Source organism: Ornithorhynchus anatinus, chromosome 1 (assembly GCF_004115215.2).
Source record: "Ornithorhynchus anatinus isolate Pmale09 chromosome 1, mOrnAna1.pri.v4, whole genome shotgun sequence".
In the NCBI taxonomy this organism is placed as follows: domain Eukaryota; kingdom Metazoa; phylum Chordata; class Mammalia; order Monotremata; family Ornithorhynchidae; genus Ornithorhynchus; species Ornithorhynchus anatinus.
Window position 1 is genome coordinate 28,148,041 of NC_041728.1, and position 20,802 is coordinate 28,168,842.

The 20,802-nt window shown below is 48.5% G+C and overlaps 1 protein-coding gene across 5 annotated transcripts in view; it reads right to left on the bottom strand.

The window, feature by feature from the left end:
- Positions 1–292: 292 nt before the first annotated feature.
- Positions 293–20,802, bottom strand: part of BCL2L11 (BCL2 like 11) — a 49,568-nt gene continuing 29,058 nt past the window's right edge. For 3 of the 5 annotated variants that reach the window (XM_029068308.1, XM_029068298.1, XM_007662733.2), the window contains one exon: positions 293–1,295. In XM_029068308.1, the coding sequence (XP_028924141.1) occupies positions 1,080–1,295 (216 nt within the window). In that variant the 3' untranslated portion in view covers positions 293–1,079. Of the gene's footprint in view, positions 1,296–17,849; positions 18,012–20,802 lie in introns of those variants that run through there. The other 2 variants (XM_007662782.3, XM_007662689.3) reach the window with 1 other exon arrangement.

Genomic DNA, 20,802 nt, shown 5'->3' on the forward strand with positions numbered 1-20,802 from the left:
AATACGATTTCCCTCCCATTTCATCTCTTCAGCCTCCTCTCTCACTTCCCTTGATGTTAGATTCTGGCAAACAGCAGCAGATTTCTCTTCAAACTGATTCGTGGGTTAATCATCCACGCGTCTTACCATTCTGCCACGCCTGCTATTCATCAGTCAATCGTAATTATTGAGCACTTACTGTGTGCAGAGCACTGTGCTAGTGCTATGGGTGGAGTACTCCGAGCACTTTTGAAGCCCGCAGCGCATATATCAAGGAGACTATCTGGCCCGGCGAGTGCAATTTACAGAAGGATTTTAAGAGTCAACTGAATTTTATTTTTACCCCCATCTTCTGGCTAAACAATTTTTGAAGAATAAAATTAATCGATCAAACTGGGAAAAATGAAGAGAGCACTTTTCAATTGAAGCCTTTGAGGGTTTCGGCTAATGGATTAAACGCAGTTTTAAAAGCCTCCTGAAAGGAGAATGGGGTTGGGAGGTAGGACTTAACTGAGGTTTGGAAATCGAAGTCTACTGGCTACCTGTAAGGAGAGGTCTGAGATGAAGGAAGGGATGAAATATTTACAAAGGGAGAAGTCCTTTTAACCTGCCCATGGTTCTTCTCTTTTCACATCAAGACACGAAGAGCCAAAATGGAGATGCAGGATTTGAACTCCCTCTCCCTGCTTTAAAATAACTGTACATTTTAAAAAAAAAAAGAACCAAGACAGCTTGTAATTGAGCTGTCTTGGTTTGTCTTAGAAGATTTATATATACACACACTTATAAATCATCTTCAAAACAAGGCTTTTAGAATTTAGTACAAAAAATCATTCATGATTTTGTCCACGAGGGTTTCCATTTTCTTTTCTGATAACCTGATCTTGAAGAAGTTGATCATCACCAAATGTAAACCCAGCTTTTGGCAAAGAAACTCCGGCTTCCCAAAACGGTGATTTGGCACACTTCTAAAAATCCAATCATTTACATTCACCACCAACTCCCATTTTTCCAAAAAAGCCTTCGTCACACTGGGATCCACACTACCAAAGCCGTGAGCTGGAATCTCAGATGGATTAAATTTCCTCCGCCCTCTGAATTTATCCATGAGGAACAGTGTCAATTGCATAGTTGTAGATTGGAGAAGCTACCACCGCTCTGGTTTGCTCCGCTGAGGATGAGGTGAACACCCGGGGGTCTTCGCTTCTCCAAGAAACAGTCACTGCAGTTCGCCAACGCGGCGGAGGATGTAACGTAACAGGTGCACAAAACCCATTTGGTGGTTGTTTCCTGCCGGATTTATTATCCAAGAGACCCTGCAACAAGAACAAGCGAGAAAAAAGACACCACTTAGCTGCTTAACCCTAAAATTATATTTTCTACTGGAATTTATGGTATTTGTCAAGCGCTTACTATGTGCCAGGCACTGGACTAAGCGCCGGGTGGAGATAAGGTAATCAGGTTGGGCACATCCCTGACTCAAATAGGGCACACAACCTTAATCCCCATTTTACAGATGAGGTACTAAGGCACGGAAAGTTAGGTGATTTACCAATGTCGCATGGCAGAGCCGGGATTAGAACTCAGGTCCTTCTGACTCCCAGGCCCTCACGAGGAGGAGCATGGCCTACTGGAGAGAGCCACGGCCCTTCTGACTCCCCAAACCCGGAGAGCTCTATCCACTAGGCCACGCTGCTTTCTCATGAGCCATCGACCTCAACCCCCTTGCAATAGTCTGTGATATTACAATCAGAAGATTAAGCTAGCAGCCTATTAAAAGATGTGAAATCTTCGCAGTAATATTTATTCTTCGCTGGTAATTTGAAGTCTTTTCCCAGTACTCAAAGTGGTGATTACTGAAAAGGCCACTGACATAAAGGGGGGGAAAAAAAAGAAAAAGAAAAAAACCACCTCAAAGACTCAAAGAGAGATCAAAACTACACATCGATGATTACCTGCGAGAAGCACAGACTTCTAAGCAGAGCGAAGAAGAACCGCCCTACATTTAAAATGGGATCATTTCTTGAAGTGCCACGATGAGCTATTTCACTCCCCCAGATATTTATAAGCTTTAGAAGTCGAACACCCAGTAAAAGTGTTAGTGTTTCCCCTCCTGGTCTATCTGCGGGGAGGGTTACGCGTACATTCCCTACAGAACGAACGGCTCTGTGACGCCCAAACGCTCCACCAGCGTGTACCATTTCAACTTTGGTAGACTATGATTCTAACTGGGCTGGCCTTGGCTCTTGCTCCAACAATGAATGTGGTCATGGACGTTCAGAGAAAAAGGACAGAGGGGACCCGAAAGTGACCAGAGCCGAGAAAGAAAAATGCAACACGGCATTCACCCTCATCCCGGCCCCCGGGGTGAATGTGGTAGCTATAATTTATTTAAGAAACCCGTGATTTAGTGCAATTTGGGCACATAAGTTAGAGAAAGCTACAGGCAACGTGGGCCAGAATTAATGAAGGAGTGAACTAATCACTCTCAAGTGACTCCACCTGTGTAAACAATTTGGTTAAAATGCGGTGAAGGGCAATTTTACCTCCATTCCCCCCCCCACCCGCCCCCATTCACGGAGAGAAAGGAAAAGAGATAAAAACAAACCCACCACATTTTTTTTCCCTAGAATCATTAGGCATTTCAAGCTGAGTTAAACTTGTGGAGCATTCAATAACCTAGGCAACTAACGAGGTGATGTCTAAGGAATTCCAAGTGGGATATGGAGGGGAGGAAGGGGGCGCCGCCATGCAGAAACAATTTCGATATGGCCGCAGAAAAATCTGGGGGGCGTCCCAGAATCTTTTCCCCTTTGGGATTTTCATCTGGGAATTGCGGTGGATGTTGGAGGGAAAAAGGTCCTTGCCATTTCAATAACAAAGAGGTCTCCCCAACTGCTTTCTCCCTCCCCAACCTCCTACCAGGTCACAGTCCATTCCCTTGGGCATGGGCTTCTTGGCTTTTTTTAATGGTAGTTGTTGAGTGCTTACTATGTGCCAGGCACTGTCCTAAGCGCTAGGGTAGATACAAGCCTATAAGGTTGGACACAGTCCCTGTCCCAAATGGGGCTCACACTCAACCCCCACAGCAAGGCCTGGTAGAAAGAACACGGGCCTGGGAGTCGGAGGACCTGGGTTCCAATCCCGGCTCTGCCATCTGTCTGCTGTGTGACCTTGAGCAAGTCACTTCTCTGGGCCTCCGGTCTCTCATGTGGAAAATGGGGATTAAGACTGTGAGCCCTATGTGGGACAGGAACTGCATCTGACCAGATTATCTTATATCTACCCCTGTGCTTAGTACAGTATCTGGCACATAATAAGCGCTTAACAAATACCACCATTATTTTATAGATGAATTAACTGAGGCACAGAGAAGTGAAGTGACTTGCTCGAGCTCACACAGCAGACAAGTGGCGGAGCCGGAATTTGAACCCAGGTCCTCTTAACTCCTGGGCCTGGGCTTTATCGCCGCTGAGTTGGGGCAAGTGATATTTTAGCTCTCCTCCCCCCGACATTCAGGGGCTTTGGGGGTAACCTCCGGCCATCTCAAGGAATAAGGTTCAGGAAATCTCAGGAAGTGTCTTCTGGATCTTGAATTTAATAATAATAATAATAATGTTATTTGTTAAGCGCTTACTATGTGTCAAGCACTGTTCTAGGCATTGGGAAGAGGGCAAGGACCTCTTCTCAGATGCTATTTCCAACTGTGAAAAGCACCTTCCCCACCATCAAAAATAAGGGCTCACTGTGGGCAGGGAATGTGTCCGTTATATTGTACTCTTCCAAGCGCTCAGGACAGTGCTCACTAAATACGACTGACTAAAATGCAAGTGTTCACAGATTTTGACTGTGTACACACAGCCTGCCATTCGCTTCTTTATGCCTGTAATAATCCACATTAGGAAAAAAAAAACCTAGGCAAAACAGTTCTCTCCGAAAGGTTCATTCCGGGTGACTCTTTCCACATATTTTCATACTGAATCTAGGTAGAGCCAATCCTGAGCCATCGACCAGGAAAAGCAGCTAGCAATTCCCACAGGATATATAAGCACCTCCCAGCCTTAAACAATGCAAGCTTATCCCGCCTGCCTCTCAAACTCTTGTTTGACAGATTGGGTTTGTGATAAAGTGCAGGGCATTTCCCCCCCTCCCCCCCCCCCCCAACCGCCTCTCCATTACGAGATGAGAGGAAATCAGCTTCTGTGTACAATTCCTGTGCAGGTACTCGGTAACCACAGGCCGTGATTTTTATCTCGCTGCGCCCGAGATCGCTTTTGTTTTGATTTAACCTTCAAAACTGCATCGCCTTCTAGGTCCGCGAGAATCATCTGAGGTGGGTTCTTTTCCAATTAAGACCCATATGGGGCTCCGGGGTTCTTACCCCAAAGGATTTCTAAGAGGAATGAAACGTTTCTACTAGAATACGTTCATTCGCCTACAAGGGCTCAGAAATCTCCCAGCGTTTGCAACCAGGGCAATCGCTGTCCGAGTCCCCTCAGAAGCAGCTGAAGTCCCGAAAAAAAAAAAAAGCCAAGTCTGTGGTTAAGGCGGAAACTGCTGAAGAGGGACGGAGACGAAAGAGTGTGGCGAATCATCATCGGAGGGGACCGAGCTGGAAGGACGTATTTATCCGAGAAGACTGCGTACATTTTGCTAAACTGCATGACAGCTGGCAAAGCTACATATCTGGCCCCGGATGGGGCAGCGTGTCGCCTGGCAAGGTAGAATTTATCCCCAAGCCGAGTAGGTCTGGTCTCACATCAAGCATTTCCTGGAGAAGTGAAAAGGGTGTTAAAAACCACCACGATATCTAAAGTCTTGTACTCTCCCAAGCGCTCAGTATAGCGCTCTATACACAGTAAGCGCGCGGAAAATACCACTGACTTGAATGAAAGTCACAAAACACAAGGCCACAGTTTTGAGCGCAAGACTGTAAGCCCGCCGTGGGCAAGGGTCTAACCGTTCTGTTGGGCTGTACTTCCCAAGCGCTTAGCACAGCGCCAGGCACCCGGTAAACGTTCGATAACAACAGCCAGGCAATCATATTTACGGAGTGCTTACTGTGGGCGGAGCACTGTACCAAGCGCTTGGGAGAGAATATAACAAGCACATCCCCTGCCCACAATGAGCTTACGAACTAGAGGGGGAGAAAGACATTAACAGAGGGGGAGATGGATGATAAAAGCACGGAAAACACAGATGGAGCTAGTAGAAACTTTGGAAAAGCCCCCTACGTTTCATGAACACATTTCGCCTCTACGTCAAACTGGAGTTCTACGGGGGTACAAGGAGTAAATCAAATCAAAAGAGGTCCCCTCTACACCAGACTACAGGGGGAAAAGAAATAGGATCCTCTTCAGAATCCTGAGGTCGTCTCCAAGACATCACTGCAGCGCTCTACTCCTTCCTCAGTCCAAAGGGATCATTTAGACCAATTATTCCTCAGAGGAAAGAACGATGCTAATAACCCAACGCGTGACAAAGACGACAAGTACCAAGAGACGGGCTGACTGGAACGTTATTATTTCCCACAAAGCCAAACCCGGAGGATTATTTACCCAAATTGTGGTTTGTCAGACTCATTTACTTCAAATTTCAGAAGGAAACACTGAGCGCTCGGGCAAAAGCAACTTAATCGGGCTGGGCCTCCACGTTCCATCGGTGAAAGAAACCGATTTGATACCTGGCCGCTTTACTGCTTCGGTTTGTGCGACGGCCTCCGTTTTTCTGGAAGCGGATTGGCACGTGAGTACACATTTGTGCCTCAGAATGGTTAAACAATCAATTAATCAATCATATTTACTGAAAGCTTACTGCGTGTACAGCACTGTACTAAGTGCTTGCTAGGGTACAGTAATATAATAATTGGGGTATTTGTTAAACGCTTACTGTGTGCTAGGTGCTGGGGTGCATACAAGCAAATCAGGTTGGGCACAGTCCCTGTCTTACATGGGGCTCACGTCGCAATCCCCATTTTGCAAATGAGGGTAACAGAGGCTCAGAGAAGCGAAGCCACTTGCCCAAGGTCACACAGCAGCTACACGGGGGAGCCCGGATTAGAACCCGGATCCTTCTGACTCACAGGCCTGTGCTGTAGGCATGAAGGCACACTGCTTCTCAATAAGATCGAGCCTACGTGTTAAGGCATCTCCATGTTAACTTTGGGGGCCGGGGGTAGGGGGGGAAGAAAAAAAAAAATCAATCCACTGATTTATGTTCAGGACCCAGTCTTCAAGAAGCCCATAAAGAGAAAATTGGGGTCAGCCACATGGTAGGTTTTTTACAGATGAACAGGAAGATGATGAACTAGGTAAGCTGATGATGATGGTATTTAAGAGCTTACTACATGCCACGCACTGTACTAAGCACTGGGGGGTGGGATATAAGCAAATTGGGTTGGACCGCAGTCCCTGTCCCCCGTGGGGCTCACAGTCTCAATCCCCGTTTTACTGATGAGGTCAGAGAAGTGAAATGAATCGCCCCAGGTCACACGGGTTTATTAGCTAGGACCTCCTCAAAGTTTGTATCTTGATCTTTGTGTCCATGGAGTATTTCCCAAGGATTTTGCAAAATATCCCAGAGCGGGTTGATCAGGACGGTGTTATTTCTAGAAAGATCCTTGACGGTGGGGGATGTTGTCTCTGTGATGCTACTTTTCTTTTCGCCCCAAGCGTCTCTACTCACAATAGTCAATCCTATTTATTGAGCACTTACTTGGTGCAGGGCACTGTACTAAGCACCAGGGACAATGTAACAATATATAACGAGGGTAAGGTGTTCAAGCCGCTCGTGCCGACTAATCTTGGCAACTTCACTTGGCCGTGCCCGTCGTCTTGAGCCCGGCATACAGTTCTCGCGAAGAGCTGCCCTTCCACAGTACCGAACTAGTGAAGGCCCATCTCCTCCAAAGGCGTTTCCCTGATTTAGCCCTCCGCTCCTCTTCTCCCACTCCCTTCTGCTTCACCCTGACTTCCTCCCCTTATTCATCCCCCCCATCCAGCCCTACAGCACGGATGTCCGTATCTGTCATTTATTTCTACTCATGTCTGTCTCCCCTTCTAGACGGTCAGCTCGAGGGCAGGGAATATGTCTGTTGTATTGTACTCTCCCAAGCGCTTAGTACGGTGCCCTGCACACAGGAAGCACTCAATAAATACGAACGAAGAATAAATGAATGAAGAAGCACGTGTTGGGAACGCAGATGGAATTTCCTGTTCCACCAAGGCTGCTGCGACGCTACTGCAGATTTCCCCGCGGATACCTTCCTCCTCTGGGGGTTTACAGTTGATTTGATCCGGTGGACACTTTGCGAGGCAATTGTTCCGACAGTCTTGCTCCACGGTCCACCGGGTCCAGTCCTCTGGTCCGCGCACATCTGATGGGATCCGTGTACACCCGACGTTCCCTCGGCCTGCTCCGATGTAGTCGATGAGATGCTCCTGCCTGGATCGTGGGTGCACTCGAGATGTTTTCATTTTGACTGGCCGGGGAAAGACGGTGTTCGGTGCATTCATTCGGTCTCCCCCTCCTGCTGTACTGTACTCTTCCGAGCGCTTACTACGCTGCTCGGCACACAGACCCGATGACTTTTTCCGAGGGTGGATACCTCTTCTAGCTCTAGAGTTAAAATTGCCAAGGATAAATAATTTATCCAGTGCTGGTTCTCCAGAGTTGGGTTTATCTAAATGATTGCAGAAGTGTTTCTTTTTCTCAGTTCATCATTCTTGGGGTCTATGGGCTCCCGGTGGTTTGGTTACAGAGCCAGGTATAGCATTATCAGACTGCCGCCTATATCCCTGGACAGATCTGGAAGGTCCGACGTTAGCAACGGCCGGCTTTCTCATGGATCAATCGTATTTACTCATTCATTCAATCGTATTTACTGAGCGCTTTCTGTGTGCAAAGCGCTGTACTAAGCGCTTGGAAGAGTAATAATAATAATAATAATAATGTTGGTATTTTTTAAGCGCTTACTATGTGCCGAGCACTGTTCTAAGCGCTGGGGTAGACACAGGGGAATCAGGATGTCCCACGTGGGGCTCACAGTCTTAATCCCCATTTTACAGATGAGGTAACTGAGGCACAGAGAGGTTAAGTGACTTGCCCACAGTCACACAGCTGACAAGTGGCAGAGTGGGATTCGAACTCATGACCTCTGACTCCAAAGCCCATGCTCTTTCCACTGAGCCACGCTGCTTCTCTAGTAGGATAGAGTAGGATATAATGGAGTTGGTAGACACATTCACTGCCCACCACGAGCTTACAGTCTAGAGGGGGAGACAGACATTAATGTACATAAATTACGGACATGTAGGTAGACGCTGTGGGGATGAGGGAAGGGTGAATAAAAGGAGTAAATCCCAGTGCAAGAGCGGCACAGAAAGGAGTGGGAGAAGAGGAGAGGAGGGCTTAATCCAACCCAATTACCCCATATCTACCCCACCGCTTACTATGTGCCGGGCACCATACTAAGCGCTTAACAAATACCACAATTATTATTATCATCCAACCAGTCCCCCTCAAGCCTGTTGACTTCAGACCTAGTAAGGGAGCTGCTTAAGGGGAAGGGGAAAAGCAGTTGCCAGTGGGCTTGAAGCAGCATTTTTCCGCAAGCCCTCTCAGAAGCGGTCTGCCTTCTATAATACTACTACTGCTAATAATAATTATGGTGTTTCTTAGGTGATTGGGTTGGACACAGTCCCTGCCTCACATGGGCTCACAGTCTTAATCCCGTTTTACAGATGAGGGAACTGAGACCCAGAGAAGTGAAGTGACTTGGCCAAGGTCAAGGTGGAAGTTGGAAAAGAGAGACCTGGAGAAGTAGAAAAATTAACTGGGGAAAGCCTCATGGAACAGGTGGGATTCCAAGAGAGCAATGCAGTCGGTTAGAGAAGAACTGAAGCGGGGGGACGTCCTTTATGACAAGCATCAAATTTGTTATATTCATTGACCACTTACTAAGCGCTAGAGAGAGTACAACGGACTCACTCCCTGCGCACCACGAGCTTAGTCTGGGGGGGAGATGGGCATTAATAGAAAAAAATGAAATTATGGATATGTACATAAGTGCTGTGGGGCCGAGGGACGGTCGTGAACAAAGTGGGCAAATCAAGGCGACGCAGGAGGAGGAAATGAGGGCTTCGTCGGGGAAGGCCTCTTGGAGATTTGATTTTAATAAAGGTTTGAAGGTGGGGAGAATGAAGGTGGGGAGTCTGTCGGACACGAAGTGGAAGGGCGCTCCGGTCCAGGGGCAGGACGTGGGCGAGAAGCCGGATGCGAGATGGACGAGATGGAGTGGAGTGAGTAGGTTGGCATTAGAGGAGCAAAGTGGCACGGTCTGGGTCGTAGCAGCGAGGTAAGTTCAGAGGGGACAAGGTGATCGAGTGCTTTGAAGTGGGTGGCAAGCAGTTTCTGCTGGATGCAAAGACATCTTGGGTCAGAGACACTATTTGAAACAATATATTATCAAAACCGTATTAGGAAGGCTCAGCTCCAGAGACTCTGCTAGAGGTAAGGAAAGTAAAGTAGAAGCAGCATGGCGTGGCGGAGAGTGCATGGGCCTGGGAGTCATGAGGGCATGGGGTCTAATCCCAGCCCTGCCACAGATCTGCTGTGTGACCTTGGGCAGGACACTTCACTTTCTCTGTGCCTCAGTTCCCTCATCTGTAAAATGGGGATTAAGACTGTGAGCCCCACGTGGGACAGGGACTTTGTCCAACCCGATTTGTTCATCTCTGCCCCAGCGCTTGATATAAACACCATAACCATTATACTTATTTTATTAAAGTTTAAAAAGCCACTCTCCCCATTGAGACTGGGACACGCTTAATGGGATTTTCTAGAGTCACTACCCCTTCTGAGTTCTGTTTCTCTCACTGTGGGATTTGTAAATCCAGAAATCCCCTCAGGATATGGAGGGGAGAGATAATAGATCTGATTTCCTGTAAAGCGGCCCTATTGTGTGTATGCAAATGTGTGGAGCCAAGAACTCAATCTCCATCTAAAAGGACAATATTTCAAGAAGGGCTTAAGGAAATGACATTGATCTGGGCAAGAAGAGGTGTTGAGACGAGATAAAATAAAGCAGAAGAGAAGAAAAGGAAGAGATGCAGGAGGGCCTCATAGAAAGAGCAGGAGCCAGGGAGTCGGAGGACCTGGCCTCTAAGCCCCTGTGTTACCTTGGGCAAGTCGATGCACTTCTCTACGCTTCGGGTCAGTGAACTGGGGATTAAAACTGTGAGCGCCTTGTGCCGAGTACTTATGGCATTTGTTGGTGCTTACTGTGTGTCAGGCACTGTTCTAAATTCTGGGGCAGATACAAGGTGATCAGATGGGACACGGTCCCAGTCTCAATCCCCATTTTACAGATGAGGTAACTGACGCCTTGAGAAGGGAAGGGACTTACCCAAGGTCACACAGCAGACAAGGGGCAGAGCCGGAAAGAGAACCCAGGACCTCCTGACTCCTGAACCCGTACTCTGTCCACTAGGCCACCCTGCTTAGTATGATGCTTGGCACCTATAAGCACTTCACAGTTACCATTAACTGCAGCTAATTTTTTTTGCTATTTGTTAAAAACGAGGAACAACAGGGCTAGATTTCCAGGAGCCTCTCAAAATGCTACCCAAATTACAACCGACACTTTAGGAACTCACAGGTTTTAATGATTTCTGTGCAGGCAGCTGCTGCTTATTTAAGTAAACCAGTACACTCCAGATTCCCGAGAAAACAGAAGGAAGCTAAATGTTAAGAAACCTCATATTTACAAAGAAGCCTAAGCATCAACTACAATTAGGCTTTGGGAGCACAGCCTTGAGCGACCACTAAAATCAGCCTTCCTAATCGCAACTCTCAGCTCTTAGATCAGAGCTGGGACAAGCTTGTCAATCGACAAGGGGTCAAAAAGGGTTAAAATGGCTCAAAAAAATGTGTCGGCCGACGAACAATCCTCTCTGACAACATAGAGTGTGACAGGCCAGTTTATAATTTAGGGGACTGGAACAAAAGCCGAAATACGAGACACAGGCCTGAGGTTGGTTCTCCAACTCTTCAGTAGGACCTGGGTTCTAATCCCGCCTCCGCCACTTGTCTGCTGTGTGACCCTGGGCAACTTGCTTAACTCCTCTTTGCCTCATTTACCTCATCTGGAAAACAGGGATTAAGGCTGTGAACCCCTTGTGGGACATGTGTCCAACCTGATGAGCTCGTATCTACCCTAGTGCTTGGTACAGTGCCCGGCGCAGATTTAGCACTTACCAAATACCATAAAAAAAAGCAAAAAAACCTCTTGGCAAACTAAACCAGATAAAGTGGAAAATAAAAACAACCCAAAATGCTATTATTCCCTTCTGGATTTTGAAAATAATCAGGGGAACCTCATCTCTTTAGTAGTTCTTCTGCACAACTTTGACGCGTCTGACTCTAAGAGGGAAAAAACTGAGAGGTAGAAAATAACTCTATTCTAATCTTTGAACCTCCAGGCCTTTTTTAATAAATACTAGAAATATATAAGCCTCGGGGAACAGGAGCTTCTGGCCTCCAATGTCTCCCGCAGAGAATCGGTTTGAGACCATATCCGAGAAGCAGCATGGTGTAGTTGACAGAGTTCAGGTCTGGGAGTCAGAAGGTCACGGGTTCTAATCCCAGCTCTGCCACCTGTCTGCGTTTTGACCTTGGGTAGTCACTTCACCGGGCCTCAGGTACCTCATCTGTAAAATGGGGATTGAGACTGCGAGCACCATGTGGGAGAGTGATTGTGTCCCACCCAATTTGCTTGTACCCACCCCAGTGCTTAGTACAATGCCTAGCACATAGGAAGTGCTTAACAAATACCCTAATTATTCTTATTATATCTTTTCTCTCTCCTAAGCCCTCCAACGGTTTCTGCATCAAACTATAAACCCCTCACAATCTGGTTCTAACATACCTATCTGGTTTTTTTCACCTGTTTCTCTCTCCAACTTTGTCTTCATTTCTGTTAATATCTGTCTCCCGGCCTAGACTGTGAGCTCTTGGGGGGCAGGGAACACGTCGACCACCTCTGTTGTATTGGACTCCCTGGATTAGAACCCAGGTCCTCTGACTCCCAAGCTTGTACTCTTTCAACAATATCAAAGACAGGGCTCAGGTTTCTTTTACAAGCAGCGTGGCCTAGTAAAACCAGCCTGGGTCTGGAAAGTCAAAAGGACCTGGGTTCTAATCCCAGTTTCCATCACTTGTCTGTGACCGTGGACAAGTCAGTTTGCTTCTCTGGGCCTCAGTTACCTCATCTGTAAAATGGGGATGAAGACTGGGAGGCCCCAAATGGGAAAGGGACCACATCCAAACCAGTTAGCTTGTATCTACCCCAGCACGTAGCAGGATGCCGGGCACACAAATGCCATGCAAAAAAAAAAAGAAGGGAGCATGAGTCCAGCGTGGTCCATTTTTTGGACTGGTACAGGGGAAAATTCTTGCCACAGGTGGACTGGAAGCGTCAGTGGTAGGATCATAGAATAATGGGCAGAATTCAACTGTAGACAAAGTCAGTCAATCATATTTACTAAGCACTTCATTCATTCAATAGTATTTATTGAGAGCTTACTATGTGCAGAGCACCGTACTAAGCACTTAGAATGGACAATTCGGCAACAGATAGGGGCAATCCCTGCCCAATGACGGGTTCACAGTCTCATAGGGGGAAATCGCTTACCGCCTGCGGAGCACTTGGAAGACTATAATAAAATGATACACTCCCTGCCTACAGTGAGCTGACGGCCTAGAGGGTGACTACGGTATTCGTTAAGCACTTACTGTGTGCCGGGCACTGTACGAAGCGCCGGGGTAGATGCAAGCAAATGGGGTTAGACGCAGTCCCTGTCCCACAGTGGCCTCTCGGTCTTAATCCCCATTTTCCAGATGAGGGAACCGAGGCCCCGAGAAGTGAGGTGACTCGCCCAGTCACACGGCACACACGAGGTAGGGCCGGCCATTCATTCAATCCTATTTACTGAGCACTTACTGTGTGCAGAGCATTGTACTGAGCGCTGCAAAAGATGGCATTTGTTCAGCACTTACTATGTGCCAAGCACTGTTCTAGGCGCTGGGGTAGACACAGGGGAATCAGATTGCCTCACCGGGGGTTCACAGTCTCTCTGATTTGTCTGTGAATGTACTCAGAAGGAAGTAATAGTGATAGTTTCAAGTGCTTACCGTATCTCAAGTATCACATTAAGCACTGAGAAAGAGAACATGGATGGGAATTAGTCACCAACCCTGGCCCTCAAGGGGCTCAAGATCTAATAATAATTATAATAATAATAATAGTGATATTTGTTAAGTACTATGTGCCAGGCACCGTACTAAACGCTGGGGTGGATACCGGCCAATCGGGTTGGACACAGTTCCTATCCCCTGTGGGGCTCACAGTCTCCATCCCCGTTTTACAGATGCGGTAACTGAGGCCCAGAGAAGTAAAGTGGCTTGCCCAAGGTCACCCGGCAGAGGCATCCCGTTAGCAGAAATCAGAGGCCGAGAGTCAGTCGTTTGCCTTTACCCAGGCTGCGTTATGTCGCCAACTTTGGTTTTCCCATCCGGTTGGAATTCCTGGAAAAACAGATCAGGAAGCTCGCAGCTGTGAGATCGCGAGCCCTCAAAAGGACTTTTCTTAGAGTGGGGCCGGGGTGGGGCTTGGATCCAAGTGACGATCTAAGATTTGATCCCAGTCAAACGGGATCAACTTCGCTCTCCCCGGTAATCTTCGGTACTCCGGTGCCACTCTCCCAAGCGCTCAGTACAGTGCTCTGCACAGAGTAAGCGCTCGCTAAGTACGAGCGACTGACAGCCTCGTGCCACCCAGCCTGCTGTGTGACCCCGGGCAAGTCACTTCTGTGTCTCAGTTTCCTCATCCGCAAAATGCGGATTCAATAACCCGTCCCCCCGACCTAGACTGTGAATCTCATACGGGACCTGATGACCTAATTCAGCATTTAGTACAGTGCCTGGCACATAGTAAGTGCTTCACAAAAACCCCAATTATTATTGTCATTCATTACTACTAAAGGAGAACAGCAAACTTTGAGAAGTTGGAAAAGAGGAGATCAGGGTAGAGGCAGAAACTGACAGAACTGGAATGAAATAGATTTATGGCCACGCCATGTCTTGTAGCCCAAATCAAAACAAAACAAAAAAAATGGATTCAAGGGGCTAACATCAAGTTTAATATTTATCCAAGCCTCTCTTTCTTCTTTCTCCTCTGCCTCTTGCTGCCTGCCTTCTGCCTATTTCACTAAACTTTTCCTCAATACACCGATCGATCGCTGAGCAAAGACAAGACAATTATAACAACGGTGGCATCTGTGAAGCACTTGCTATTGTGTCAAGCACTGTTCTCAGCCTCGGGGGAGATACGCTCCACCACTTGTCTGCTGTGTGACCGTGGGCAAGTCATTTCACTTCTCTGTGCCTCAGTTACCTCATCTGCAAAATGGGGATTGAGACTGTGAGCCGCACATGGGACTGGGACTGGGTCCAACTCGATTTGCTTGAATCCACCCCAGTGCTTAGGACTGTGCCTGGCTCAAAGTTAGAGCTTAACCAAATATCATCATCGTCATCATTATTATTATTATTATTGTTACATGATAATCAGGTCCCACAGGGGGTTCACAGTCAAGTAGGAGGGAAGACAGAGCGTGGCTCAGTGGAAAGAGCACGGGCTTTGGAGTCAGGGCTCGTGAGTTCGAATCCCAGCTCTGCCACTTGTCGGCTGTGTGACTCTGGGCGAGTCACTTAACTTCTCTGTGCCTCAGTTCCCTCATCTGTAAAATGGGGATTAAGACTGTGAGCCCCACGTGGGACAACCTGATTCCCCTGTGTCTACCCCAGCGCTTAGAACAGTGCTCGGCACATAGTAAGCGCTTAACAAATACCAACATTATTAGAGAAGCAGCGTGGCGCAGTGGAAAGAGCACGGGCTTTGGAGTCAGGGCTCGTGAGTTCGAATCCCAGCTCTGCCGCTTGTCAGCTGTGTGACTGTGGGCGAGTCACTTAACTTCTCTGTGCCTCAGTTCCCTCATCTGTAAAATGGGGATGAAGACTGTGAGCCCCACGTGGGACAACCTGACTCCCCTGTGTCTACCCCAGCGCTTAGAACACTGCTCTGCACATAGTAAGCGCTTAACAAATACCAACATATATATATATATTTAGGTATTGAGTTCCCATTTTACAGATGAGGGAACTGAGACATAGAGAAGTTAAATGACCTGACCTGGGTTCTAATCCCAGCTCTGCCAATTTCTTGCTGAGTGACCTCGGGCAAGTCACTTCACTTCTCTGGGCCTCAGTTTCCTCAACTGTTTAAAATGATGATTAAATCCTCCTCCCTCCTACTTAGAATGGGTCCAACCTGATAAACTTGTGTCTACCCCAGTGCTACAGTGCTTGACACATAATAAGCACTTTATTTAAATACTAACCCCCCACCCCCCAAAAAACCCAAAACAACAGAAAACGGGAGTTGGTAGACTTGTTCCCTGCAGACAGTGAGCTTACAGTGTCTAGAGGAGAGAACTGATTGAGTATTTATGATTAAATAACCTTGCTTCAATCATTAGAAAATGATTGTGTCCAAATCCAAAGAACCACCAGCTTAATGGGAAAAAGGCAGTGCTCTGCTAACGGAAAACCGACTTTAGTACTCGGTCGCCTACTCTATCATCTACTCGATGGCTTTTGAGCGCTTACTAGGTGCAGAGCACTGTATTAAGTGCTTGGGAGGGTACCATATACGAGAATTGGCAGGCATGTTCCCCTGTCCAGACAAACCTGCAACGTAGAGGACCGAAGGCACAAGGATGGTCCTTTCTTCCCACTATCTAGCGGCCAAAATGCAAAATTCAGCACCAAGAAAAACCAACCACCTTCTTTTAAAAACAGCACACCTGAAACTGCCCACACTGCTCGAACACAGCACATTTCAATCGAGCACTTTGTTTTTCCATTTAGTACTGCTTTCCCTCCTTCTCATGATCACACCTGGAGAGTTTCCAGACCTCTACCAGTCTCGGCTACGGGAGGGAGAGTTAAGCAGAGGCCCGTCCGTTCCATTCCTAGCTCGGGCAGGGGCTAGCGAGGGGCCGGCAATCCGTTACAATCTGCTACTGGGCAGCCGCGGCGGCAAGGGAGGGAGTCGAGGGCGGAGCCTCGGGTTTACTGCGCGGAAAGAGGCGACGGTGAATCGCTTCTGTATTTTTATCGAGAAAACTCTACCGACCCACTACCAGCACGACTGCAGCTGGAGGTGGGGTGCCCTGGGAGAGACGTGTCCATGGAGTCGCTATGGGTCGGAAACGACCCGACGGCGTAAGGCAAGACTGTTTTCCCCCATTTTCAGGGCTCCGCTGCTTAACGGGGTAAAGAATCCTGCTGTGTGACCGTGGGCGAGCCACTCCACTTCTCTGGGCCTCGGTGCCCTCGTCTGTAAAACGGGGATTAAGAGGGTAGAGTCCCATGTGGGACAGGGACTGTGTCCAACCTGATTAGCGTGCATCTATCTGCCAATTTTAGAGCGGTGCCCGACATACAGTACGTGCATAACGAGCACCGTAATCGTGATTATCACTGTCAATCAATGGCATTTACCGAGTGCTCACCGTGTGCTACAGCACGGTACTCAGCACTCGGAAGAGTACAATACAGCAGAATAAGCAGACGCGCTCCCCTCCCTTTACGAGCAAATTTCCGAGATTTGGCATCGTTAGTTGAAATGCTGCCTGTTAGGAACACACTGTACCCTGCACACCGCGACCTCAGACAAGAGCTAAGTCAAAACGCGCTGAATGTTAACCACAACACAAATCACTAGGCTCTGCTTCAGCTGGCCGGCCCGGCGTCGAGTTTCTTATTCTGGGTTTTTGCGAGTGAGAACGCCAAACCTCGCTTCGTGTACATCTTCATTTCCTCCCGGAGGTTAAAAATGTACCGGCTGCAGTCATCCACACGTGTGCACCTGTGCCTCTGAAAAAGGACACGTTCGAATCCGCACGTGGGCACCGGCCCGGACGGGAGAGGCCGCGGTGTCTCCACCTGCTGCAGCTTGGAGACGAGGACTCGTACGATCAACACGCTGCCCAGTCAGCCATTGAAACACACCCCGGTGCACAAATCTGGTCTCGCGTTTGGCTTCCTTCAGACCGGCGGGGGGAGCGTGGTGAGACTCAGACAACATAAGCTGTGACTTTAAAAAGCGACTCAAAACAATGTCAAAGCGATGGTTACTAAGCGGCAAACCAGTCTTGACGGTAGGGAGGGGGAGGAGGGAAATGAAAGGACGACTGTCGAAATGAAGCACTCTGGAAACACCCTCATTCGGGGGCTTAGATAACACCGCTTGTTGTGGGGAGGGAACGTGTCTGTTATATTATTGTGTTGTGCTCTCCCGAGCGCTTCATAATAACGATGGTATCTGGAAAGTGCCTCCTACGTGCCGGGCACCGTTCTAAGCACTGGGGTAGATACAAATTAATCAGGTTGGACCCAGAGCCTGTCTCACATGGGGCTCGCGGCCTGTATCCCCATCTTACAGATGAGGTAACTGAGGCCCAGCAGAGTGCAGCGACCTCCCCAAGTTCACCCGGCAGACGAGTGGCGGAGCCGGGATCAGAACCCGTGACCTTCTGACTCCGAGGCCCAGGCTCCATCCGCTACGCCGTGCTTAGCACGGTGCCCTGCACGCAGTAAGCACTCAATAAATACGATGGACGGATTGACTGAGCGGGAAAGATTCTACTCTCAAGTCACTCTCCCGTCTTTGTAGAGGAACCGCCTAGATCCATCTGTGAGGAGGCAGTCTGTGAAGGTTTCTCTTTAACCAGCCGGGACCGGTGGCGTCGAAGGCAACTGCAGTTTTATTTCTTGGTCCTTATACAGGATAAACAGGCTAATGAAGGAAACAGCTGCTCCTCATTTCAAGTTCCAAAGAAGTTTTTCTCCCTCTCTGTTCTCTCCGGAGTACTTGGTAATCCTCTCCGCACTTCTGGCCGCACAGCAAACTAAACAGATAACAGCTACGCGTTACATTAAGCCTATTAGTTAAGTAGTACACGGCGACCACTTACTTCATATTTCCGAGTGAACTGAACCAATCTAGCCGGCCCTTATTTCCCATTATTGAATTTCCACACCATCGAGTTATCGCAAAGGACCAAGTAGAACAGGGTTTTAAAGAGGCAGCAAGGTAGGTGGAGAAATGAGTTGCCACGGAAAATGCTAGCCGTGGAAGGGGAATCCGAAGCACAGAAAGAACCACTTGTCTGCTGGGTGACCTCGGGCAAGTCGTTTCACTTCTCTGGGCCTCAGTTCCCTCATCTGTGAAATGGGAATTGAGACTGGGAGCCCCATGTGGGACACGGACCGTGTCCAACCTGAGCAGTTTGAATCGACCCCAACGCTTAGCACGCTGCTCGGCACACAGTAAGCACTTAAGTACCACAAAGAGTCTCGCTCTACGATATTCCATTTCCTCTCGTCTTCCCCACGCGCATCCTGTCAGCACCTCAGATTTGCCCCAGCTCAAACAAAGCTCTGTCCTCTTAAACCAACCCCTCATCCTAACTTTTCCATCTTACTCAACTTACCACCTTCCCTCTCCCTGTCCCACAAGTCCACTGCCCTGGCATCATCGTTGACTCTCTGTTCTTGTCCTGCCTTATGCCGTCGAGTCGTTTCCGACCCACAGCGACACCACGCACACAACTCTCCCAGGACGCCCCGCTCTCCGTCCGTAATCGTTCCCGTAGTGGATCCAGAGCGTTTTCTCGGTAAAAATATAGAAGCGGGTTACCGTCGCCTCCTTCGGCGCAGTCAACTCGAGTCTCCGCCCTCGACTCTCTCCCGTGCCGCTGCTGCCCGGCACGGGTGAGTTTTGACTCCGTAGCAGATGGCCTTCCCCTCGCTAGCCGCTGCCCAAGCTGGGAATGGAATGGACGGGCCTCTGCTTGCCTCTTCCTCCCCTAGCAGAGATTTTTAGAGGACTGGAAACTCTCCAGGTGCGACTCAGAGAGGGATCGACTCTCTCTCATCTACTTTAAATTTTCCCGCTCTGCATCACTGGATCTCGCTAGCTTTTCTTCCACAAAATTTCTAGCCCGTCGTCTCCTCAAAGAATCACTCCTCTGGTTTGGCGCTCTCCCATCATCTCCCAACTACCCAACCGCACATCTCCTCGGTGACTTCTGCCCTGCCTCCGGTCTGTCAATCACTCCGGTCTGTCAATCGATCGGCCTGGAATGTATTGAGCGCCTACCATGTACACAGCACTGAACTAAGCACTTGGGAGAGAGGCGTTCCCTGCCCACGACGAGCTTAAGGTCTAGAGGGGGAGATAAAATGTTAACAGAAATAATTTATGTAATGCTTGGCTACGTTTGTAAGTGTTGTGTGTGCGCGGGGGGGGGGGGGAGACGTGGACAACACAAATATCAAATGTCCACTTCAGTCTACACGACCCACTGCAGTCCAGACTTATCTTTCTAGAAAGTCAATCAGTACACCCCTCTCCAACGTTCAAAAAAACCTGCAATGGCGACCCAGTTGGTTATGGTAATCATTAAGGCATACTACGCCCAAAACACTGTGCCAAACACTGAGGTAATTACAACATAAACCGATCGGACAGACCCTCGTGGGGCTCAAGATTCCCTTCACACCAATCCATCAGAGGTATTTATTGAGTGCTTACCAGGTACAGAGCATTATGCAAAGCTCTTGGGAGAATACGCTCCAACAGCTGTGTGACCTTGGGCAAGTCTCCTCACTTCTCTGTGCTTAAGTTCCCTCATCTGTAAAATGGGGATTGAGACTGTGAGCCCCACGTGGGACAGGCCGATTTGCTTGTATCCACCCCAGCGCTCAGTACAGTGCCTGGCCTGTAGTAAGGGCTTCACGGATACCACAATTATTATTCTTGTTAGGTAGACACGTTTCCTACCCACAAGGAGCTTAGTCTGCAGTCCCCACATCAAGCAGAAACACCGGCTTCAAGGTCCTCCGCCAGTTCTCTCCCATACATCTGCTCACTTCACTCGCTTCTCCGGAGTTCACACTCTTCACACGGCTCAGGTTAACGCTTCACAGTTTCAACGCTCTTGATTTTCCCGCGTTAAAACCTCTGCTCCTGCCTGTCTCGGTTCCTGGAACTCCCTTCCCTTTCATTCTGCTAGACCCCCACTCTCCAGCTACAATGTTCTTGTTAAATCACACCTCGTCCAGGAAGTTTCTCCCAATTAATTTCCGCTACACCCGATCATCCTTAATATTTTTCTCCATCGCTCAATGGTATTGATCGACCGCTCGGCGTGCAGAGCATTGGACCAAACGCTTGGGAAGAGCACAGCTCAATAGAGCTGACAGAGACGATCCTTACCCTCTTTTTTATTTTTATTTTTTAATGGTATTTGTTAAGCCGGGATAGGGTTGATACAAGCTAATAATAACGTTGGTGTTTGTTAAGCGCTTACTACGTGCAGAGCACTGTTCTAAGCGCTGGGGGAGATACAGGGTAATCAGGTTGTCCCACGTGACGCTCACAGTTAATCCCCATTTTACAGATGAGGGAACTCAGGCACAGAGAAGTTAAGCCACCTGCCCACAGTCACCCAGCTGCCAAGTGGCAGAGCCGGGATTCGAACCCATGAACTCTGACTCCCAAGCCCGGGCTCTTTCCACTGAGCCACGCTGCTTCTCTAATCAGGTCGGACACAGTCCCTGTCCCACATGGGGCTCACAGTCTTAATCCCCTTTGACAGATGAAGTCACTGAGGCCCGGAGAAGTGAAATGAGGTG